This window comes from Gracilinanus agilis, chromosome 3 (assembly GCF_016433145.1).
Source record: "Gracilinanus agilis isolate LMUSP501 chromosome 3, AgileGrace, whole genome shotgun sequence".
Lineage (NCBI taxonomy): Eukaryota > Metazoa > Chordata > Mammalia > Didelphimorphia > Didelphidae > Gracilinanus > Gracilinanus agilis.
The window spans coordinates 511,878,696-511,904,920 of NC_058132.1; the positions used below are offsets into that span (position 1 = coordinate 511,878,696).

Genomic DNA, 26,225 nt, shown 5'->3' on the forward strand with positions numbered 1-26,225 from the left:
AATGGCATCATTAGATCAAAGGGTGTGTGTGTGTGTGTGTGTGTGTGTGTATATATATATATATATATATATATATATATATATATACACATATACACAGTTGATCAAGAAAATTCATACCAATCTATTCCTTTTATGCAGAGTTCAATGAAGAAGGTATAGTTTCCAATAAAGTATAAGGGCATTTAAGTAATATTTATAAAGATGTCAGTACTAAAAAAAATTTTTTTTAACTCTTGAGTAGTCCAAAGTCCTTGAATAATTAAAAAAAAACAGACTTGAAGAAAGCCTTCAGAACACTGAGCAAGTTTTATTGTTAATGCTATTATATTAGTATAGTAGAGTCTTTTTCACATATGATTGTGATTCTCAGATTTCCTCCAACTACAGCTTCCCTACTTATTAGGCCACTACCTACTGCCCCATGAATGCAGGACAAAATCTCCTTGGATATTTTTAATTGAAATTTATTTATTTTTGATTCATTTTGTTTATTTTTCAACCATCTATGTTTTTAGTCTTACCAATTATAAAAAACAAACAAGAAATGTTCTTATTTCACTTCCCCCTGGCCCTCCAAAACAACCACCTGGATATATGAGTAAGAAAGAGAAGCAGGAGGGAAGAGAGTTGTCAATATCCTGTGTCATACAAGGAATGATGTTTGGCTACCACAGTACACATTAAAAAAAATGACCCTGGGCTTGAATGCCTTGTGCAAAATTAAAATCTCCCCAAGTTCTGATCTCTAAGGGAAATGTAAAATCTGTGCCTGTCTGCATCATGTTTATGTTGCCCATCAAAAAGCAAGTGATTGTTATTCAACACATCATGTAATAAAGGATAGGAGCTACATATATGCTGCTAAGTTTAGCATATTGCAAAATCTTATTTGGACTATCATTTCCTAAGTGGCAAATATGGATAGTTAAAAGTAGCATATTTTAATCCCATCTGCCAAGGTAATTTTAACATCAAACTGGTTTTGGGAAGCAATGGCTGCACACTTTTGGAGGGAATATGCCCTGGGATCTATCTTGGCTTGAACCCCTAAGCAGCTGGGATTCATTGAAAGTCTCATTTTTAAAAGGGCAATGATAATAGTAGAGATTTAAGAGAAGCCAAGTTTGAGAGTAAGCTCCTTGAGGACAATGAATGTATTTTCGTTATCTCTGAATCTGAACTTTTGGAGGATTTAGTTTGAATTATCACAATCATTTTAATATGATTTCATTTTGTGACAACAAATGTCATACCTTTGTACTTCTACTGATAGTAGGTTGAATTGGAATGTTTGACTTTGGCTGGATAAATTGTTTCCTCTCAGTTTCCTGTAAGCAATATACCACATTTTGTGCTATACACATTTCATTACTCTGCTTTTTAATATTTTTAATTCTGTAGTTGTTAACAATGGTTATTACTTTTAGGAAATATGAAGGAGTGGCAGCTCTTTAAAAGAATATTTAAATAGCTATTAGAGACATTGTAACCTCCTTTGCTATGATGAAATTTCAAGGATTAGCCAAGCCCATAATGAAATAGGACCAGGCTGAAGTGAAGTGAAAACAATAAAAAAAAATGAAAAAAAAAAACAACCTACATAAGAACTGATAAATTCTTGGTGCTAAACAGCCTAATTAGTCTTAAGAAGAGAAGCAAAGATTTTCAAAAGGACCTGACACCTAAAGGGCAAGTTACTGTTTTTTTCCTTTACATTGTAGCATTGTATCTTCCCTTAAAGATTTAAGAAGAGCAAGGAGATTTTAAAGTAAAAAAACAGCAATACCAACAACAACAACAAAAACAGCTGTTCTTTATTACCACAAAGAAAAAAATGTTTTGGGAAAGATAGTGTCTATAAAATTGAACTTTGGAGAAAAGGTAATTTTTATATGATGGAATTCATTTTTTCTTTTGAGACTACACTAAAACTATTGACCAAGTTCAAGTGACCATATAAAGAGACATGAGCACCTTCATAAGACTCACCAAAAAAGTGTTAGGGGTATTTTTTTAAACTTTTAGTAGGTCTAAAAGTCTTATCATCATTGAGAGAATAATGAACTCTGATGATTTTATTGAAATACTGAGAAATAGAATTGTTACAGAAATGCAGAAATTCTCAAAATAAAATAGATTATACAACATGACTTTACACCACTATACATATTACAAAAGATTAATGTAATTATTAGAGCTGTAGAAAAATAATGGCCTGATAACATGCTTGATGTATTGACAAGGAAAAATTATACTTAGAAAAATGGACTGTTCACCAAAAGGTTTGCTTAATATCCAAAGTGATTATTATAAATGTAGTTTTATAATGGAGAATTCTTTTTAACTAAATTTTCATTTTTTTTTCAATTAACAAGAGAGAGATAGACACTGAGACACAGAGACAGAGAGACAGAGGCAGAAAATGGCCCCAAAGAAAAGACATGAACCTATAGATCTCTCCTTTTTGATGAAATAAGCAACGTGGATGTGGAATATTGAATATATTTCCTATATGTTTGTTAGCTCTAATGAGACGATTTCCCCTTATTTATTTTTACTCATTGTTATAAAAATATGACTCCCAGGAACAGAGAAAGAAGAGTGATATTTAGGGAAAATATGGCCACCAAATTTATCAGTAAAAAGTTTAAAACAATTTATGAATAGTCCAAATTTATAGTAGGTTTAAATATATTTGATTGGAAGAGACCAGATATCACAGAATAGCACTTATGATCACTATTTTTTGAGAACTAGAGTGTCATGGTATCATGGTTAGCTCGGTACAAAATTTTTAAATTATTTACAAATGTAAGGTTGTTTTTAGCGTTTAAGTCAATTCAGTCTGCCTATATATGGTTTTAGGAGTGAAAAGAAAGGAAGCTTATAAAGAAGCGCCCTTTTTATTTGTGATTTTTATGGGTAATCCTGATTGTTTTCAGTTGACTCAAATATTTTTTTAAAGTCCAGGAAGAAAGTTCCAAGGTCAATAAAAAGATGTTAGCCTTTTCAATAGCTTAGGCAAAGCAGAATGATTGCCAAGCCCTCACTTATAATGAGCCACTATTGTTAATGGAAGAGAAAAGTATCAGCAAATTCAGTCCTCTGAACCTACAGATATGTGTAATTCATAGCCATGGAAACATATACTGAAAAACAGTGAAATGTCTATGCCATATCACAGCATCAACTTAGGAGACAGTAAGTACATTAACAACTAAGTATCTCAGCTAGACTTTGTTTTTGGAATCTCCTGACAGAGATTAAGGAACAGAATTTTGGTTATTAAGAGTAAATTATTACTTTCATTATGATAAAAAATGTCATGTAATCAAGCCAATTACTTGTTTACTCATTGCCTAGGATCTTGGGCCCTTTTCTCTTTCATATTTGCTTCATATTAAGAGCCTTTGGATATAGCGTATATCAAAATTCTTAGTGAAGTTGTAAACTATTAACGCTAGAAATTGCACTAAGGCTTTTGGGATATCTATTATATCTATGAAGGCAATAGAGAAAAGACAAAATAATTTAAACTTTTATTAGCATCTAAGAGAAAGGATTTGGAAGGGAAGAATATTGGAACTGAGAACTAACAAGAGTTTGTGGATTCTGTCTATAGTTCATTTTTATATACAGTTCCTGAATTGGGGACCAAAAATTCATTCTCTTTGGGACTCAGCTTCTTCATCTGTAAATGAAAAGAGATGGGTGAAATAAATAATTTCTTGAGTCCCTCAAGACCTTGAATTTTGATAATTTTAATTTCATAAAGAATTTAAAAATAACCAGTTTGTTACAGAATATATAAATTATACCCTTAAGTTCTCAAATTCAAAAGCAATTACTTTTCTTCCTCTGTAGAAAATATAAAAAATACAAATGTGCAGGCATAATAATGTAATCAATTTAGAACTGGAAGGAATCATAAATGACATTGAATCCAAACACCTCATCTGATAGTTAACTACTGTTGAATCCAGAGAGGAGTCCAGAGGCAGTATATGAATAACTAGGTTATGGTAATACGATGAGTAAGTGTGGGAGCTGAGACATGAGTTCTGATCTGACATCCTCAGATTTTAAATCCAGCATTCTTTCCATTGGAAAATACAATCCCCCAAATTCTATGGGAATCAAGTCTTTTTTATCAAGTGCTACAGAAACAAAAGTTGTACAAAGTCAGAAGTAAAAAAAGTATCAACTCAAAAAAATGAATTGTCCATAAGTTTAAGAGGAATCTGCTTTTAAGTAGGCAGAAACTACTGTCTTGATAATGATCCCATTAATGTTTATGAAATAGTCTCAGAGATACTTCTCTGGCATCTCCAGCTATACCACTTTTGGGCTTCCCCGGTTTCTCCAAATACATTTATTTTGAACTTCTGTCTGTTCCACTATGTATGTCCTTTTCCTTTCAGTTCTTTTTTTGGGGGTTGGGAGTGGTAGGTAGGATACTGTCTTCCAGCATTAGATTTTGAATTCCTTGTTGACAGGGACTATCTTTTTCAGATTTGTAGACTCAGAGTTTAACAGTGCCTGGCATATAGTCTGGATTTAACAAATATTTATTAACTGACCTTTTAGATTATTCCTAAGAATTAGAATAAAACAGAGCTGATATCTCTCTCTCTCTCTCTCTCTCTCTCTCTCTCTCTCTCTCTCTCTCTCTGTGTGTGTGTGTGTTTATGTGTTTCAACTTGAAGAAACAGGAAGGTAATTAACTTATGGATTCACACTTATACTGGGACAGAGAAGTAACTATTTTGGTTTAAGAACATTTCTCCTCTACTTTTGTTTATTTAAATTTAGATATGAACAGCACAGAGCAAATTCTATAATAGTCAATGATAAGTTAAAGGGAAGATGAAAATAATCTGCCTATGAATATCTGAGATATTACTGTATTCACCCTGATCTGCCATAATAAGCTACTACATTGAGTAGTTTGAAATACAATAAATGAAGGATGAGATGAATTCCCAAAATTTAAATCCATCTGACATTTTTAAAAATCCCTTTTATACTTTATACAGAAACATCCATTTTCCCATCATATCATGATAATTTTCTGTAATTAGAAATTTTAAGATTTTTAAAATAATATTGCAGTTCCACTCCTCCCCACCCCCAAGACCCAACCTAAAATGGCTGCCACTACACAATGGTCTTCAACTTTTCCCACAAAATTATGTGTTCCTAGGTACAGCAGAAATTACTACCTCTTAAGTCAGAGGACTGGAGTTGGTGATACTACCTCTACCACATTGGCCAAATCACTTATATTGCCCAAGTCTTTGTCTCCTTGTTTACAAAATGAGTTTAAACTAGAAGTCCTCTGAAGTCCCTTCCATTTCAAAATTTATAATGCTCTGATTTACTGTAATAAATAGTTAACAATAAAGTTATTTAATAAAGGTTCAGATTTGAACTTGAATGGATTTTTTAAAAAGTTTATTTTTGCAAGATGCAAATTTTGTACCAAATTTAGAATATCCAAGGAACCTTGGACACCACTCATAATCCTCAGGACACATTTTGATAATGACTATTGTGACATATATAACCAGTGTTAAGAATTCAGGATTTCCATAATTAACCACACTCATTTATTTATTGATAATATTTATTAATCAAGATATGTGATCATTTTTGGGCCAAATGAAATCACATTTTTATACATTTGAAAACCATTTAAAAGTGAAATTGTATATTATTATGTGAAATAAATGAAATTAAATTGGAAATAAATGTTTAAGAAGAAATTAAGTAAATATTCTGACAAAAGAAAAAAATCATCGTCCCTAAGGTAACCTTGTTGGCTTGTCTGCAGTGAAACATAAAATGGATTGTCATTAGCCCCATCTTCAGGCTACTAGCAACAAGCATTCTGCAATGTGATTCTATCTGTTCCATATTCAGAGCCTTGGCCTATAATCAGTCATAGCAGAAGATGTTTTTCTTAGGTCTTAAGTCTATTCTTCAAGCACACCTTTATGTATTTAAAGTAACACTATGTGTTTTTAAATGACTTTTATAGATGTCAATTTGCATGTAATTTTTAGCAACTTAATCCTGTTAATCACAGGGAGGTAAAATGTTGAAAAAAATCTAAAATGAATATGGCAAAAAGATTATTTTCTAATCAAACATAAAAGTTGCAGAAATCCGTAAGATTAATGCATAGATCACTTATGACCTTTTTGATCTTGGGCAAATCATTTAAACTCTGGACTTTAGCTTCTTCTGTCCTAATGTGAGGAAACAGTAAGGCAAGAACTCAATGACTTGTAAATTCCTTTCAGCTTTGAATTTGAGCTCCTATGAGCCTACATATTCAAAAGCAACATTGATAATTATGGATGACAATTTTCTGCAGAAACAAAGCTTTTCTTGCAAATGGAATTTTCAGGAAGCATAATGTGTGAGACCCAATTAACAAAAAGAACCTTGAATTCTAAAGGTTCTTAACATCACTTTCCTCCAGCTCCTGAGCCTCAAAACCAGAGGTCCATTTCCTATACTCGGTTCTGAGACAAACATCCAATGACACATATAATAGACAAACCCACAGGCAAGGAGCTCTTAAAAACAAAACAAAACAGTTAATACAGGTATTTAGGGCTATGAGTCTTGTGCTTAATAGAAAACATTTGGGTTCCCTAATTACAAAAGAATAGCAAATCTTTCCTAATGAAGGAGTGCAATTTTCCTGAAGATGAATAATAAATTTCTCATTACATTCTCATTAGTGTAGCTTCACTATATTGATTTGGAAGCTATTATTCAGAAAAGATTCGTCAGATGCTGGCCAAGCTTTTATCCACTTTCATAGTTAGGGTCCAGGATTTATCAAACTCATTGGATGCTTTCTTTTTCCTGCTCAGATCAGATAGTGCATCATCAGTTTTGACAAACCTGTAAGTTGTTCCCCACTGCTAGCACTGTAGACTTTTACAGATTAGTTTGTTTCAAATATTCTGATCCAAATATTTCTGGACTTTTACAAGATTACATGTTGACTTGCAATATTATTTTTTTCTATAATCACATATGAGTTTAAAAACTAGATAATATATAATTTTAGTGAGACTTTTTTACTATATGGCCAGATCTTAGTTGAAATAACAAAGCACTAATTCGATCATTTCTATTTCATTACATTTCATTGTAATAATGATCCATTTTGAATCTGTTAGTTTGACATCTACTTGTTCCTTCCTTTTTCTTACTATTCAGTGCTATAATTAAATGGAACTGAGTTGACAATCACACACACCAAAAAAATGTAGACAAGTCTTTTGACTTATTCTAACTTACTTTTCTGTGATCATTTAAATAATATGATTTGCATTTTAGAAATTTATTACAGTGATGTTGAAGAAATAGGTTGGGAGGCCTATCTTCTTTCAGTTATCCTTGCTATTATTTTAATTTAAAAAATGACGGGGCAGCTGGGTAGTTCAGTGGAGTGAGAGTCAGGCCTAGAGACGGGAGGTCCTAGGTTCAAACCCGGCCTCAGCCACTTCCCAGCTGTGTGACCCTGGGCAAGTCACTTGACCCCATTGCCCACCCTTACCACTCTTCCACCTATGAGACAATACACTGAAGTACAAGGGTTTAAAAAAAATGATATCCAGTGGGCAGCTGGGTAGCTCAGTGGATTGAGAGCCAGGCCTAGAGACAGGAGGTCCTAGGTTCAAATCCAGCCTCAGACACTTCCCAGCTCTGTGACCCTGGGCAAGTCACTTGACCTCCATTGCCTACCTTTACCAATCTTCCACCTATAAGTCAATACACAGAAGTTAAGGGTTTAAAATAAAAAAAAATTATATCCAGTTAACTTCGATTTGCTGTTTGCAAGAGTGGAGGGGAGAATGACATTCAAAAACACTCAACTCTCTTTTACTTGCTTAGAATCTGGTCCCCATTTAGTCATGCACGGATTGTTAGAATAGCTTTCCATATGAGAGGTAAAGGATACCCTAGCTTAACTTCCAAAATCTGAGATGCTCATTGATCTTCATATCTAGAAGCATTTGGAAATAATGAGAAAAAAAGAGTATCTTACAATGGTGAAGAAATTGTGTAATCAAGCAAGAAGAGACATTTTCATGTGAATGCACTGAAAGTTGTTGATAAGGCTTTAAGACACAGATGTGCTTAGATTTTTCTCATGACTTTGCTTATTCTCACCCCTTCCAAGTAGGCAGAAGAGAGATACCTTGTTGTTTCTTCTCTATCTAGCATCTATAAAAGGAAGTGTGTGCCCTGCTTCTCTTTTATTTTGATTCAACAGGAGAGCAAAATTTTCTCTCTCCCTTTCCTTCCTTCTGTAGATGGGGAAAGGAACATTGCTTAGCACTTCACTTTTCCCAGACAATGGGAGGATTAGGTGGAACCCCATCTGTTTTCTTAAAACTCTAAATACCTATTTGGAAATTTGACTATAAATAATCATTCCCCACATACCCACCCATTTTATAACTAAGAGAGAGCTTGAGAAACTATGGAATAGTGGAAAAATAATGGGATTCAGATTAAATAAAAAGGTCTAGTTTCAAATTATATCTCTTTCCTTTACTGCATGATATTGGAGAAATCTCTTGAGTTCTCTGTGTCTCAGTTTCCTTACCTGTAAAATTTGCAGATTGTATCAGACCATCTTAGAATTCCCTTCTCTAAATCAATGATCCTATGAATACTCTTGTCCTCACCTAATCCTTGTGTAGGTAAGCATCAATGTGTTCTATCATTTCTAATCCCAGAGTACATAAGTATGCTAAGTAAAAAGGTTAAGAAATATGCCAGGACTCTCATGTTCTATGAATGGGCTAGATGGATAGAAAGAAGAAAATGTAATTTTCTGTTAATAAGCAATTGTGTATCTATATAAATAAAGTATGTAAATCTTCTATAATCATATGGCATTAACATTTTTATTTTACCTTTTGTTATTGAATATTATTATTATCATTTTGTCTCTAATTTGTAAATGAAATTAAAATGCAATTAGTATAATATTTTCATTGGATCATATATTTAAAGCCAGAAGATGACAACTTAAATAACATCAACTAGTATGTGCCATTTATAGTTGAGGAAAATGAGGCTCAGATAAGTTATATAAGTTACCCATGGAGCTAATAAGTACCTAAGGTAGGATTTGAGCTCAGTTATTTTTGAATCCAAGTCATGCATTCTGTCCACTATATCACTTAGCTAACTTCAAAATGTCTCTGATCTTTTTCCAATGGAACTATCTATTTGATACCTGAGGATTTGTTGTTACAAAACTCCTTTATTACTTGGTAGTCAATTCTGATATAAGTTCCTCTATGTTTGGTTAAGTTAGTTTTTAGAATTAATAAACACAATTTGTTAACCAGTCCTTGCACTCAAAGCTTTCAATTCATACCTGGGAAGGGAAGAGTACAATTGGAATACTATACCACAAGCATTGATATGACATTGGGGTGCTTGTTATTGCAAAGAATATTGATTAATAGCAATTTAAAAAAGCTGAGTACCTACATCAGAGAGTAGCCCAATGTAATTAAGAAGTAAAATATGAAATTATAGTTCAGAAATTAAGAAAGTACCTGTTTCTAATGTAAAATTAGTACATTTAAAATTTATTAATAAGAAGAGAGTTATTTACAACCAACATGGATACTACCTATTAATTAGATATTATACTTTGGTTCTACTCACTTAAATGATATATTACCTCTTCTCTATGTGTATGAATCAAAGTAGGCTTCTATCTGTTTTTCGTCCCATCATTTCTTACATCCTTAAGACCCTTTCCATTAGGATTCACCCCTTGTTACTTTCACCATTATACATGTGTGTAGCTATGGTTTGAAGACCATCTATTATGATACATTCTACTTTTAAAATTTGCTTTCAATAAGGGGAAGATAATTTGCTTGAAATATGAGAACCCTCAGGGTCAGTGCCAATAAAGATATCTAGGGCATGTTCACATATTCGTCATAAAATGTGAGTTCTTAACTACAGTTTCTGAGGAAAGAATCCATTAGAGTTTTTGCTTACCAGATAGAAGCTATTAAGTATAAAAATAATAAAATAAGGAGGATGGATTTAATGTGAAGATTTCAGTTTCTTTTGAAATGTGTTACCTCTCAGTTAATTAGTCATGAAATTAAAGGCATCTGAAAAATTTTCTAAAATGAATTTGAACATTGATACTATGCATTCTAAAGCAATTCAAAATTCAAATAGTCACAATGGTTGAACCACTACTAGTAGGAATCTATATCTGAAAGGCTGTGGGTAAGTGCTAGCCCTGCTTTTATTAAAAAGGAAATCAGATCTTTTAAAACATTTGGTCTATGTCTATTGTAATGATATGGGTAGCTCTTGGTATTCAGATTCCTTCCATCAATGCTAATCTGTAATTCACCTATAATTTAGACTCTAAGAGATTTTCCCAGGATGCCGTGTTAGTCAGCACTGGACTTAGGTTTTTTTTCCCAGTTCCAATGTTGGTTCTCTACTCAATGCTCCCTTAGTATTTCATTTTCCCCAGAAAATCAGATATCAACCTTACTCTTCAGAATAAAGGAAAACTAAAAAAAATCTAGGGAGTAGAGAGGCTATTTGTTTATTTGTTGATTTTATTTTCCCTCTGGACATCAATAAGGTTGTTAATATTAAATAGCAGGTCAGTAATTTAGAAATTACAAAATAGTATTTAAAGTAAAAGTCTTCCACAGTGCAAAGTAATAATAAAAAAACAACTTTAAGAACTATAAAAAATGAAGTAACAAAAAAAGGAAATTGGAGAATTGTAGAAAATTAAGCCTATGGAAAATTCTATTGGGGAGAAATCTCATGAGGTTTGTTACTAAAAGGAAGTTGAGTCTATACGTACAAGACCTTCAAAGATTTTTACTCAAGAGCTATGGAAAGGTGATCTACCAGGAAAAGCTAAAGAAGTTGACAGTTCTGCCATTTTCTGCAATTTCTGTTCTCACACCTGCCGTAACTGAGGGAGATGGGCAATTGAGCACAGTCAGGAAACAAGACAATCTATTTAAAGGTCATAAGATCCTCTTATTTCCTGATCTAAATCTAGCAACTCATTGCAGGAAAGGCGACCCTGGCAATCATTAAAAAGCTTTCCTGAAAAGAATTAGCAAGACTATAACTCTGTCTGGCCATAATGAACAAAATCTAAAAGGGAAGATGATATTCCTTGGGGGGATAAATCCTATATCAGTGCTAATCTGCTAGGTAGTAAATTTTAACTCAAAATATATAAGGAAATTTATTTTTATTTCATGCAGCTAATAAAAAAAATCTTAGTAGAGAGGCCCCATTTGAGTGTTTCATCATAGTTCCTATTTTCTACATATAAAACTATTTCTATGTTACAGTTTTCAGTGGGTTTAATTAGAGTTCTTGCTTATTTTTAATGGATGTGTTTTCTAAATGGAACATTTGTAAAACACCCTGAAAACCCTAAGGAACTATGTAAACTTATTATTATTTTTTTCTATAAATTCTGTGGGTTAAAATAAATTATATTTTGTATCTTGAGAAAACAGTTACCTTCATAGCTTATAAAGGAAGGATATGGGGAATCTTTTGCTAATGTATGTATCTATATAAGTTTTTATCTAACTATCTATCTGTCTGTCTATCTATCTATCTATCTGTATATGTATATATTTAGCATTATCTGCTAACTAATGAATCCATGATAAAAGAATTAGATGAAAGAGCTACAATTAGAACTCAGGACACTGGATTACATTTTTCCTACTATACCACAATGCCACTTATTGCTCATAATAATGATACTTTATCACTGGAAAAAAAAGGTCAATTTATGTTAAGTAGGGTCTCTTTGAGAAGGTAAAGAAGAGAATTATGCATATAGGATGATATACTTTAAAAAGTTAGAGTAAATGATGAGTTAGAGCATGAAGAAGTTAATTAGAATAGGAAATAAAAAAGCTATGTCCTGGTCCCAACTCCACCATGGGCTTCTGGTAAGGCTCCTAAACTTTCCGATTTACAGAATTTTAGTACTTGTTCACAACTCCACCATGAGCCTTTGGTAAATCTCATAAACTTTCTGAATTATAGAATTTTAGCACTAAAGGCTTTTATCTTTAGAGTAATAAAATGAAGAGCCAATGAAAAAAATAATTTGTTTAAAGTCACACAGCTAATAATAGTTAATAGCAGAAACTAGAACTCTGATCTCCTGATTTTCTAGTCTGGTGCTCTATTCATTATATTAGCTTCCAAATATGATGGTTCCTCCTATGCATAATGGGGATAATAATGCCTGCTACACCTGATTTACAGGGTTTTCATGAGTATCAAATAAAACAACGTATTTGAAAGTATTTTTAAAACTCTAAAGAACTCTACAAATGTAAGATGATATTGTCTTAACTTCAAAAGAGCTGTGATTTAATCAGTGTGGGCATTTCCTCCACTGGCTTTCAACCCTTTCATGACTTAATCACTGTTCTGTGTAGCTGAGACCAAGATGATTCATCACCTGCTGATGAAAATCTCTGAACTTTGCTGGGCAAGTCTTCAGACAACAGACATATAGTCCATTGCGGAGCATGCTCAAAGACTTTCTGGTTTGGCAGGATTTGGCAGAGGCTGAGCTCTGCTGGCATATTCAGAAGATCCCAAGGTCACCACCCTGCCAAGATGAGGCATCAGACTAGAACTTCAGTAGAAGGGTATTATTACTATTATTCATGACTAATCATAATGATTTGTGTGAAATGCCTCACTCTAATAATGCTAGACAAATTAGATGCTACTCTATTCAGAGTTATGACTAGAGAAATTTCTTTTAAAATGATTTTATTGATCTTTTTGTTTTACATAGGCTAAATTTCTCCCTGCTTCCTAACCCTCAAAGAAATTAAGATCTATATATTTTGAATTCTTCATTTTATTGCAAATATATTTTATTTCTCCATCAAAATTATACTTATTGAATGTTTATTCAGGTTCTTCAAAATTAATACTTTGTTAAAAAACTCAGCTTAGTATGTAAGGATAAATACAGATAACTACATTTATAATTAGCTATAACTTAGAGTAAAAATAATTTGATTGTTTTTTATACTATGTATGTTTTGTTTCCAGATTTTAATTTGAGACAAAGGATAGAAGAATAGCTTTGAACATTTCAAATAGTATTTGTAGTATATTATTTGATTATTCGTGTACAACTTCTTAAGCTTCTATTATGGGCAACACACTCTTCTAGATGGTGAGAATATAACCATGGAAAACAATAGAATTCTCACTCTCAATCATAGGTGTAAAATAACTAATTTATAAAAGTTTGCTCCATTTTGAAGAATGACTATTTTATGCTAGGTCCAACATTTGTTTTCCATTATTTTTTTATCAAGATTAATGGGAAATAATTTAAAAAATGAATTTAATTTACATCAAATCTTGGAGTGACTATATTCCATAAGTGAACAAGTATTAACAAAGCTATCAGTTTGGAAGCAGCTAAGTGACTCAGTGGATTGAGAGCCAAGTCTGGTGATAGGAGGTGCTGGGTTTAAATCTGGCCTTGGACACTTCCTTAGCTGTGTAACCTTGGGCAAGTCACTTAACTCTCCATTGTCTAGCCCAGGGGTCGGCAACCTTTTTGGCGGTGAGAGCCATAAACGCCACATTTTTTAAAATGTAATTTCGTGAGAGCCATACAGTGCTCACAGTGCGCTCTCCTGTAACAGTGTGTGCTCCTGTAACAGCGCCTGAAAAAAAAATGACTTTATGGCTCCTGCAGAAAGAGCCACATCTGGCCCTCAAAAGAGCCAGATATGGCTCGAGAGCCATACGTTGCCGACCTCTGGTCTAGCTCTTATCACTCTTTTGCCTTGGAACCAGTCTACAGTACTGATACTAAGAAAGAAGGTAATTATTTAAAATTTTTTAAAGTTATGAGTCCCCAAAATGTAGGTATTGTACTTTAGGAAAGATACTGATAAGTTAAAGGAGTCTGGAAGAGAACAACTAATATGATAAAAAATCCTTGAGTTCATGCTATGAAGAATGAATCAAATAAGTATGTTTATTCTCAAATTTATGAGGGGCTATCACATGGAAGGGAAATTAAACTTATTCTTCTTGTCCTTAAAGGGTAGAACAATGGTCCACAGATGGAAATTGAAAAGACGAAAATTGATTTAGGTTAGATGAAGAAAGACATATGCAAGGGGCAGATAAGTAGTAGCTCAGGGGATGGAGAGATAGGCTTGGAAACAAGAGGTCCTGGGTTCAAATTTGACCTGAGATACTTCCTAGCTATGTGACCCTGGGAAAGTCACTTAACCCCAATTGCCTAGCCCTTATTGTTCTTCTGCGTTGGAAGCAATAGTATCAATTCTAAGACAGGAAGTAAGGGTTATTTGTTTGTTTGTTTTTTTAATGCTACCTAAAAGTAAAAAGATTGGAATGTGTTGGTAGGTAGTGGTTTAATTCATAACTAAGGTCTATAAGCAAAGGTTAGCTGACTGCTTGTTGGAAATATTGTAAAAGAGGTCTCACTCAGTTTAGTTGGACCACTGATTCTCCTTCTCATTCTGATATTCTGTTTCTTTTAAAAAGCTACACTAGAGTAGTTTTTTGCATAGTGGTTACATTTGCAGTGCCTTAACTATTTTATCAATCTAGTTGATAAATTGGTACATGGATGTCTGGCATTATCCTACCTCCTGTTTATAGAATGTTTTATAAATTTCTTTTCTCATCTAAACCCTACAAAATAAGTTTAGCAAGTATTATTAGATTCATTTTATAGTTGAAGATATTGAGTGTTGGAGAGTTAAGTGACATTTTCCAAGTCTTAGTTAGGAAGTATAAGAGAACTTGATCCTGGATCTTTCAGCTCCAAGGTCTGTGTTATTTCTCCTACATGCACAACCCTGCTTCTCTAGACCAGATGGTTAGATTAGTCTATGACTGAACAAAGGTGACATTTTTAGTGGAAATCAAAACAAAACAAAACAAAAACCCTGTAGTTTAGGTGCATTTAGTAAGCTGTTCATCTTATTAGCTAATAGATCACTGATATTTGCATCTCTCCCTTCTTTCCATTGACATGGCTATTCTCTTATCACCTCTAGCGTGGAGTATTACATTTATAAGAAGCTCTACTTCAAATTTCTTCTCTTTCCAATTTATATTATGCTGCTTTGCCAAAATGGTATTGCTAAAAGACAGGATTGACCATGGTAGTTCTCTGTGCAAAGAGGTCCAGTGGCTCCATCTTATGGCTAGGAGAAAATGCAAACTCTTATGTTTGCATCACAGTATTTAGGGCATAGAAAATGCCTAATAAATGCTTGTCCATTCCACTCCATTTGAAGCCCTTTATTATATAGTTCAGGACTACCTGTCCAGGCTTTTGCTCTTAATGCATATTATTCCTTGTTCATGAACTCTGCTCCAACCTATATGTTCTTTTTCATATATCTCATTCCATTTTCCATTTCTGTGCTTCTGGAAAGCCTTTCTGTCCCTCACATATCTAACGAATTCCCTCCTCATTTCTCCTCAAGATATCTTCAAGACTGAGTTCAACCACCATCTAGTACAATTTTCCATTTTTTAAAAACAATAATCAACAAATATTTATAATATACTAGACATCATGCTTAGTCTAATTATTCAAAGCAAAAATGAAATCATATTTGCCTCAAAGAACTTACATTGTAAAATTTAAATTTTGAAATTTTGCATTTAAGAAGTAAATTTTAAATGTAATTTTGATTCAGCTTCAGCTGCAAATGCTTTGCCCTACTGTCAGTCATTTGTATTTTCTCTTTGTAGATTTTTTTATTTGTGTATCTGTCATGTCCTTCCCAATTGGGTATTAACTCCCTTGAAGGCAAGAACTATATCATTTTTGCATTTGTATCCATATCATCTAACTCAGGACACACTGTAGCCACTTAATACTACAAATTATTGTTCAGTGAAGGAAGGCTTTTTATTCTGAGAAGATTTGATGATGCGATTTAGATTAAGACTGACAAATTCAGGAAGAAAGAGGTGAGCCTTTTCCCTCAAATTTGAAGGCATTTTCTCGTATTATATATATATATATATTTCTAATTGTATACGTTTCCTACTATTTTTATGGTAGACAAAGTATTCAAGACAGAAATATTCTACTTGTTTTGATGTGCATATTTAAAAAGAATGTTATTCTGTTTAAATGTCCCTTAATCTGCCAATAGTGTTCAGAATTAGAATCATAGTACTCTTGAGGGGAAAACAAAGACAAAAACTATTATATCAAGACAGTGAACTGAAAACCAAAGCTGCATTTATTTTTCATGGCATTTTCTAGAAATTAGGTCTATGTCTTACATTTTTATCACTCTGCCCCTCTCCCCTGTGTCTTACACACAAAAGGCATCTTAATAAATATTTTTAAAATTAAAATGTAGATTTCTCAAAGGTTAGTTTTTTCTTTAGTTACGTGTAAAGACAATAAATAATACTATTTTTAAGTTATGTAGGCTATTAGAGACATACATTGGTCTCTGAGGTCTTAAGACTACCTTAGTTACAAATAAATGGAAATACAATTTACTCATTTCAAAAATAAAATGGGATAACTAGATGATCTCAAAGATGACTCCTTGTAATTCAGAAAGCTTATTAAACCACAAGAACCTGTTTTTCCCCTAGAATTGTTTTGATATTTGGTACTATTTTTTGGTCAGACAAAAAATAGGAGAGTTAAAAGACAAAAATGAAAGCTACAATGTGCTCATATTCTCTCTTTCTGTCTCTCTCCTATCTCTCTGTTTCTTTCTCTCTATAAATATACTAATGTAGTCTATATATTAGCATTATAATAAAGTATTAGCTCTGTATATGATAGTAGATAAACTCAGTAGTATTTCGTTCCTGTCCTTCTTTAATTGACTCAATTCAGATTTTTAGAAGATAAGAATTTTGTAAAAATAGTATGTAAATATTAAATATAATACAAGATAATACATTGAAGGGGTTACACAAATTCATTTTCTGTTTCCTAATTATGTAATACTAAAAGCAAACAAGGGAAGAAAAAAAGAAAAAGAATTAAAAATTAAAAGTTTTAAAATTAAGGCATTTCGGAGATTAAAAAATAATAAAAAAGAAAATTCTGAGAAATTAATGGGAAATTTGCTTGCTATACTACTTTTCTTAGCATCAACTTTATAATAATTGGTGAAATTTCAAAATAAGATGCATTTTTATGTTTGACTTGCTATTACATTATTTCAAAGACTCTATTTAGATATATAAATAGAATAAATAGCATTTCAGTTTGAAGTCAATTTTCACTTAACCATGTCTAGTATCACCTTTAATATTAACATGTAAACTGATAATATTTAATTTGCAAATAAACATCCATTCTCAGGGAAAAAAGTACATGTACATTTTAACTATGATTTAGATCATATTTATATCTAGGATTCACTTGAAATAAAGCATTATTTCAAGGGAAAAATTAAAACTATTAGTATTTTTTAAAAACACTAAAGAGTTATGTATCTAGTTTCTGAGCCAGTTAGTTATTTATCTGTAATGATTTGTTAGATATAATGATATGCCAAAAATAGAGAACTTCTCCCAAGGCTTTTTTTTTAAAGGCAAGGACACTTTAAATATGCATTTGATGGCCGCCGAATACATTTTGTTTTCAATGACCTGCTCTAATGTCATAATTACTGACAAGAATATAAACTAATCTGTGAATTGACTAAGTGCCAAATACATATAATTTTTACATCATTAAATAACCCTGTAAAAACATATTGCTTAAAGATGGTTAAGCTTAGAGCCAATAGAGACTCTTTGTCAAATAGCCCACAAATTATGTGGAAAAAAAATAAGAGGAAGCATTACTAATCTCAAATATATTATCAAATGAGAGCTGAAAGAGTCATAGAATATGCACTAAACTTGAGTGCTCTAGGTTTGTATTCAGAACTCCATCCAGACTCATAAATTCTTGATACTGCTTGATGCTCAAATGGCCATATATATCTTGGGTCCAGATAGAATATATTTGCATATTTGCACATGACAAATGATTTGATTCATCCATCAACAGCAGGGCTAAAGCCCTGGAAGAATGATCAATAAGAAGCTCTTAAGTAAAACCAACTTGTGATAATGAAATGTTTTAATGATGGCTCAACCATGCATTTTGAAGTATTGTTTTTTTTTTTTAAGTCAAGCTCTTAAATTGAATATCACATGAATATCAGTTGGGGCTGGACTATGGCAGTAGACTTTTTACCTGTTGTGTTCATCTTGACTGTGGAGGTAGCAGTTCATTGTGTTCACTAAAAAGCTAAACAGGCGGCTATATATTGACTTGGCCAAGAGGTCACGATAAAATTCAGCAGTTTCTAGAGAATGCCGTCTTGTTATTGTTTCCCCTATAAAAAATAAAGAGATAGAAAATAAATAACAATCACAAGTGTTTCCTTACCTCCAAATTGTACTTTTAACAACCATTTAGCCTGATTCAAAACATCACATCTCAAGTGAATGTTGACTTTATCAGTGGAGCCTAGAATAATGTCTGGTGTTTAAAGGAAAACCTTATTCAATTAAGTGACCGAAGAGTTGAAAAAAAAGCTGTCAGTCACCATATTAGGACTCTGCCTAAGAATGACTTGTAAGGATACTTCAACTTATTAATTTATTGTAACATCTGCTTTAATAGGTATCTAATAGGGGCACTTCAAATACCTCTGTGTATTGTGTAATTGACCTTAATGAATGAAATACATTGTTTTATTCTTGGCAAGAAACTACCCTTTGACAGATTTCATTCCTCAAAAGTTTCCTGATAATTGATGATGATTTATTGGGGATTTACAATTTATCAATAAAGTGGAGGTGAAGGCTTTATATAGATGCCTACTGAGACCAATTTAAAAAAAATTGAATGAACACATTTTTACTGATCACTAGCTAGAGGACAGCATCATGACAGATGTTATAATGCTAAAAAGATTTAGTTATTGCCCTCAAGAATTTTATCATCTATTTAAGCAACATTATAAAAGACACGTAGAAATTTAAATAGTGATAAAAAATTCAAATGGTAGTTGAAAGCAACAACAGGAAGCCTATACCAGGGCAGTCCATGATTAATTACTAAAAGAATTACACAGATAATAATTACTAGAGTTCCTTACTGGGAAGAGAGATCACTTCAGGACAGAATAATCTATCCAGGCCTTATTGAGGCAACAGGATCTTTGCTCAGGTTAAAAAAAATAGGTTTTCTTTTGGTAGGGAAAGAGAAAAATGCCAGAGAGGCTGAATGATAGATAGGAAATCACAGCCATATAAGTAGAAGGGACAATCATTGGATAGTAGCTAAACGAGCTTGCTGAGTGTAATTAGTTCATTTAGTGAAACAGCGAGCAATAAAACAAGAAAGAGAAGTTGCAACAACATTATGGAGTGATTTAAAGGCTTGGTTATGTAATATGGAGTTCACCTTGCAGACAACAAGGGGCTACTTAATGTTTTTGATGTGAATTATAATACAAACTGTATGAGAGAATAAATTCTCTAATAGGAACAAGCTGGAAAATTTGGAAATAAAGGTCTGGGGTCATGGAGATGTTGGGAGCTTCTCACAACAATAAAGGCATGAAGTGATAATGTCTGGAACTGATTTTGTGGCAATGAGAATGGAAAGGAAATTAGAGGTATGAGAACTATTACAAATGAAGACTTAGGAGAAATTGAATAAAAGCTTTGTGAGAGTCCAGTTGAAAGAAGATTGCATACAATTGAAGAGGATCAAGTCATCTCAATTTCATAACTCTAGCATCATTCTGTAGGCCTGTCCCCATAAATTGGTCAATCATAAATTATTTTATTAAGCACCTGTTACATGGCAGACACTGTGCTAGGTGTTAGAGATGTGTGATTTCAAAAAAACGAATATTCTGCCTAGGCCCTAGGGAATACTATATTTATATGGATAAGTAAACATACAGAGTATTTTGGAATCTATATGTATGTAGGTATGTAGGGGAACAAAACTACTAAAATTCAGGAAAAGGCCTTCTAAAGAGATGGTATTCAAATCTAGACTTGAAGGGAACTATAGATTTTAAGAAATGGAGGAAGTCAACAATTGGTTATTTCCATTGGGGAAATACATAGGCTACCTGAAACAGACACTCAGAGAAGTTGGGTAAATTAAATCAGAAGTGGGTTAATGAGGGGCAGCTAAGTGGCTCAATGGATTGAGAGCCAGGTCCAGAGACAGGAGGTCCTGGGTTCAAGTCTGATTTCAGATATTTCTTAGCTGTATAACCCTGGGCAAATCACTTAGCCCCCATTGCCTAGCCCTTATGGCTCTTCTGCCTTGGAACCAATACACAGTATTGATTCTAAGATGGAAAGTAAGGGCTAAAAAGAAAAGAAGTGGTTTGATGATGAATTGGGAGAACAATTGCAGATTTAAATAAGAAAGAAGAATTAGATCAATGGTTGGAGAAGAGTGAAAACAAGAGAAGGCAAGGAAATTGTGTTTAAAATGGAGGAGTTCTAATATCAGGTCAGAATGGTATCTCATGATATCAGTGTCTGGTGTGGTCGAATGAGCAATAAACTTGCTGTCAGAAGACCTGGGTTCACCTTCCAGCTTAGAGGATAGTTTTCACCAGATACTACTCAGTTGGATTTTACTTGATAGATGCTCCTTCACTGGCTACAATTTTTCATTTAAATGTAATTTCTGAATATCTCTTCTCCAAGGTAAGGGTGCATGCACTAACATATTCTTTCAGGTTAAAGACCAATTCTATACAAGCATTTTAGAAAAAATTAGAAGCTCTTGATTAGCAAAGAAAAAAAAAGCTTTCTTTAAGTCTTGAAATAGTCTTTCCTTTAGAGTCTTGAATAGACTACAACCTAATGATTCTCAGCCCTACATAACAAGTTTTTTCAGAAAGAAAAAAAAGTAAGAAAAATGGAGTCCTTATAGCTGTCTCATGCCTTCAGGCTTAAAATTTTATTTAGACTTTTATTGATGGTCCATGAGTTTGAGTTAACCTCTCAGAGGTGTCACCCTAACTCAGGGTGCATATTTCATCTCTCCCGCTCTCTTTTTTAAACCCTTACCTTCCATTTTAGAATCAATACTATATATTGGTTCTGAAGCAGAAGAGGAGTAAGGGCTAGGCAATGGGAGTTAAGTGACTTCTCAGGGTAACACAGCCAGAAAGTCTTTGAAGACATATTTAAACCAAGGGCCTCCTGTCTCTAGGCCTAGCTCTCAAGCCACCGAGCCCCCTAACTGGCCCCTACATCTCAATTTTAATTTCTAAAGGCTAACCTAAATGGTAGATAAAGGATATTAGTCCAGTAACCAGCAAAAAGCTCTAAACCACCACCCCAAAACAACCCTAATTCTCTATAGATGAACAAGTTGGAAGAAAGTGTGTAGACAAATTAAATCCTTTAAGGACTTGATTTCTTCTTAACCTGTCGCTTCACAGCTTTCTGCTTCTTATCTTAAACTTTTCAAATATAGATTCAATCAGCCTAAATCTCACTGAGGTTTTAAATTGCATCCATATATCAAAGCATTATATCATTTCCATGCTCAAAAATGTTGACTAGATTGCTGTTTCCTTCTAGGTTAAAACAAAAACTCTTCACTTTGTCATTTAAAGCCTTCCACAATTTAACACCAAGTAACCTTTCTGTCCCCATTTCATACTACATATTTTCATATACTCTGTTTCAAACAAACTAGACTTCTAAGCATTCCCTACTTGATATTCCTTCTCCTATCTCAATATCTTCATATAATTCTAATACGTTCCCTTTCACCCAGAGTCTTCATCCTATTCAAAACTCAGCCCAGGCACTATCCAAGAGCTAATAATTTTCCCTTTCTTCTTAAATCAACCTGTATTTATTTATCGTGTACATGTCCTACTCCCCCAGTAGAATGACAGAATTTTTAAAAAATCTACTTATCACCAGCATCTAATACAATGCCTCACAAGTGGTACAGGTTTAATAAATGTTTATTGAATACTTTTGCTGAACTGAATTGAAAAGACTTATTAGATAAACAGTGGTTAGCTAGCGAAAACTTTCCATTGAAAGTATACATACAGTTCTGCAAAAAGCACCTCATTAAAAAATGAGGGATTGGGATCAAATACTTTCATCCTGACTCTGCTACAAATAGGATTAGAGTTGGAGAAAGGAACAGACAGACAGAAAAAGACAGCTGGACAAGAGTTACCTAATTAACAGAATTCTAAATTATGTCATTGTCAAAGTATAAATATAAAGTACCTTTGAAATATTGAATATCAGTTGTTAAGGCAGACACTAATTCATCTGGTGACACCTGGAGCATGGCAGCCACTAAAATGAGAAAAGTGAATGTATACAAAAGTTAAGCAGGTGATTTACTACATCATTGTATATATTCCATTTTACCGTTAAGAGATTTGTATGCCTATAAATATATAGGCATTTTATAGAAGCTACGTGAAAACTTTCTATTGATAAAAACTGAACTAACATTTTTGTCATCACAATTAGAAAAAGGAAAAGTCTGTATATTACAGTAATGAGATCCATAACTGGTTCTTGCTATGCTATATTTTCTATTAGAACATTAATTTCCTTTTTTCTTACATACTGCAAAGACATGTCCCCATTGCTTGTCTTGATCTTCTGGGCATTAGACAGAAGGTGTATTATTAATTGCCAATCTGTGTTCATAAGCCATATGAAAAAAGATTTTGAAGTGACCAGTCAGGCAACTTCAAAAGAAGAAATGCTTTTTGGCAAGACTTTCTGAGAGTAATGAATTCTATTGGAATTAAAATTGGTTAGGTAATGACAATACCATATAAGTGTTGGATGCTTTTTTTGGGGGAGGGAATAGATTATAAAATTTCAATAAAAAGAAGCTAAAATGTCATTTTATAACGAGCCTCAATATTTTTATACAATTTTCTAAACTGTAATTGCCTTCTTACATAAATATTAATAAAAATAACAAAAAACTAACCTTCAACTATAATATAACAGTACATAATGTGATATGATATATAATATAATTTATACAATTATAAATGTATATAAAAGATAAAAAAAAAAAGGAGTTACATACACATTTACTTTCCATGTTAACAGATGGAACCCTGACTTCTCTGTATTATGTCTCCATCTACTGGTCAGTTTCTAGAATTGCTTTACAATGGCACTAAGTAAGGGGTGTCAGAAGGTCATGATGCACTGACCTTGTTCCAGCAGCTGGAGGTCAGACACGAATGCTGTGTCAGCGTCTGTCAAAGCAGTAAACCGAATGTCTCCAATATGTAAAACTGCTGCTATAATCACAAACAGATTCTCCACCTCCTACACATTTTATAAATAAAGAATATGAACAGTGCTGCTCAGCATACAGATTAAATGAGAAATCTTTTTTTTTTAAGGGCATACAATAAAAATGTCACAGTAACAATAGCCCATCTTGAAAGGTCTGATATATACATATACATACATACATACATACATACATACATATATATATATATATATATAATAGCATGAATGCTACCGATATCAATTATTTACCTTTTAGTGCAAAATGAAAAAAAAAATTTAAGTGTACATCTTGGGAGTTAGAGGACCTGGATTGAATCTCACCTATAATGCTAATTACTTGTGTGAATTTGAGCAATTCACTTAGCCTTCATGAGATTTCTCATCTGTAAAATGAGTGGGATGGATCCCATGGCCTCTGAAGGTCCTTCTTTTTCTAGTTTCAAGTTTTTTTCTCCAAAAAACTAATATTAAAAAAAAGAAAAAGGTGTCTGCAGCAAAGTGACTGTATTTCTACAGGAAAAAATTGTATTTAGATGGATAAGATAATGAAAATAATAGTTATGCAGATAATGATGACAGCGAGGGTGATAAGAGCTCCATTAACTAAAACCTCTATGAATCATAAAACCTATGAAAAAATTGAAAAACAGTATTCCCAAAGATGTCTGATGATACAGGAAAACAGCTAAGAGCATATTAAAGTGATGGTTTGCCTAAAATGCTACACATACATCAGTGACAGAATGGGAATTGGCATTGAGAATTTTTCCTATTTCTGAAATGCTTCTGACACTATCTCTTTACTTCATTCATAAAGAATCTCAATTGAATTGCTTAGGACATCAAAGACAAATATTATCATCTATGTTTTAATTCACAAAATCCTGTTTTGAGAGAAAAATTAGCTTACTAGATCCCTCTGTTTAAATAAACAAAATGGCATTTGATAAAATATCCCTACATAATGCTTTCAATACTCTGATATTTTAAATACATCCCAGCAAAAAGAACAGTTTGGAAAAAAGTTGTTTTGCACTAAGATGCTGAAAAAAAATTAGGCACATTTCCCCAAAATCAACCACCACAAAGAATTTGGGCATTCAACTTTGGTTCTGGGAATTCACTCTGCACCCCATAGTTCGAAATCATAGCAGGCACCTCCTATATAGCCTTGTCCTCATTTATCAACAATGACTATTTTGTAGTCTTTATTAAAAGTGAATAATATTTTATATTGGGGTATTTTTCCCACCAAATTTTCTTGTAGTGGTTAATTTCTTTAGAGATATCCTCAGAGGCTGTCAATTCATAAAGAAAGAAATACTGGAAATTTTATCCATTTTTACTTGATATATTTGGTTAGATGACAGCCTCTTTTGCTCCCTGCTGGCTTCTCAATATGTATCTCAATCATAGGAGACAGAAAATAACATTAAGGAAAGGTCAACATCAGTTGTGACAAGTGAATTTCCCCATTGCCCATCAGTTATATAAACTGGATTGACATATGCTCATAACAATTGGGGCACTGAGCCTGGGCCCAAGCTAGAAGTCTCTTGACACCCTTGCCTCCTTCCCACCCCTCAAGTTTCTCAAAAGGTAAGTAAGTGACTAGGAAAAGGACTTCTATTATGTGTTCTTGTGGTGGGTTTTCAAAACAGCAGCATATACTTTACATATTTAAACTACTTGCCCAGTCCTTTCTTCTCTTGACTCAACAGAGGAAAGGCATGAAATAGTCACCCAGGTCTAAGAACCTCATAGTCTTTGCTCCCTGCTGCCACTCTGGTAGGACAAGCAAATGAAAGATATCTCCCCCTACTCTCTCCCACCTCCACCACCATGCGGAGTGAAATTAGTGGAAAGAAGAGGATCTATTCCTTCTATGTTTGTATGGGCATCATACTTATTTTGTAAGACAATATCTCAGAATGTAGTCTTAGATAATAGCAAATAAAGGACATAAATACAATAGGAGATTACCTAAATGATTCAATCAAGGAAATTTAAAAAAATCCCATCTCTTTAAAAGGAGCTTCTCCATGGCATCACAGCCTTCCATTAGCTAGCCAACAGTTCAATTCTTGAAATTCCTAGGATGATTGACTTGGAGCTGGAAGGAACCTTAGGTGCCAAGAAATCCAATCTCCACATTTTTCAGTTCCTTCCTTTGGGTTTGGGTGGGGGCTTGGTCTCTTCAAGAGACTACTTAGGGCAGGTAGGTAGATCAATGGATACAGATAGGTCTATAGACCAGAAAACCTGGGTTCAAATTTGACCTTAAAGACTTCCTAGCTATGTGTCCCTGGGTAAAAGTTAATTAATCCCAATTGCCTTCTTCTTCTTGCCTTGGAACTGATACTTAGTAAAGATTCTAAAACAAAAGGTAAAGATTAAAAAAAATAGAGAGACTACTGGAACAATTACTAAACATGATCTTAGCCTTTAATTAACTGAGCTACTACTACTACTACTACTACTACTACTACTACTACTACTACTACTACTACTACTACTACAGGTTTTCAAGTGTTTTACATATATTAACTCATTTTGTCCTCATAAGAACCCAGAGGTAGTATCTATTATCATGCCCATTTTATAGATAAGGAAGCAATGAGAAAAGCAGAGAGAATCCATGGCAGTGAAAGAATGATCTCCAAGAAAGCCCTTTTCTCTATTAATTGAAGTCTTAATAGAAGTCAAATACCCAAACCAGGCTGCCCTCCAGACCTTCCCATCTTCATTACCATACACTCACATACAAAATCACATTCACATTCACCCTTATA

At 33.2% G+C, this 26,225-nt stretch overlaps 1 protein-coding gene across 1 annotated transcript in view; it reads right to left on the reverse strand.

Annotated features, from left to right (window-relative positions):
- MYO16 (myosin XVI) overlaps positions 1-26,225 on the reverse strand; it is a 719,254-nt gene that overhangs the window by 324,668 nt on the left and 368,361 nt on the right. The window contains exons 16-18 of the mRNA XM_044669338.1: positions 23,346-23,463; positions 22,387-22,458; positions 18,338-18,479 (exon numbers count right to left, since the gene is read on the reverse strand). Coding sequence (XP_044525273.1) covers positions 18,338-18,479; positions 22,387-22,458; positions 23,346-23,463 — 332 coding nt within the window. The remainder of the gene's footprint in view (positions 1-18,337; positions 18,480-22,386; positions 22,459-23,345; positions 23,464-26,225) is intronic.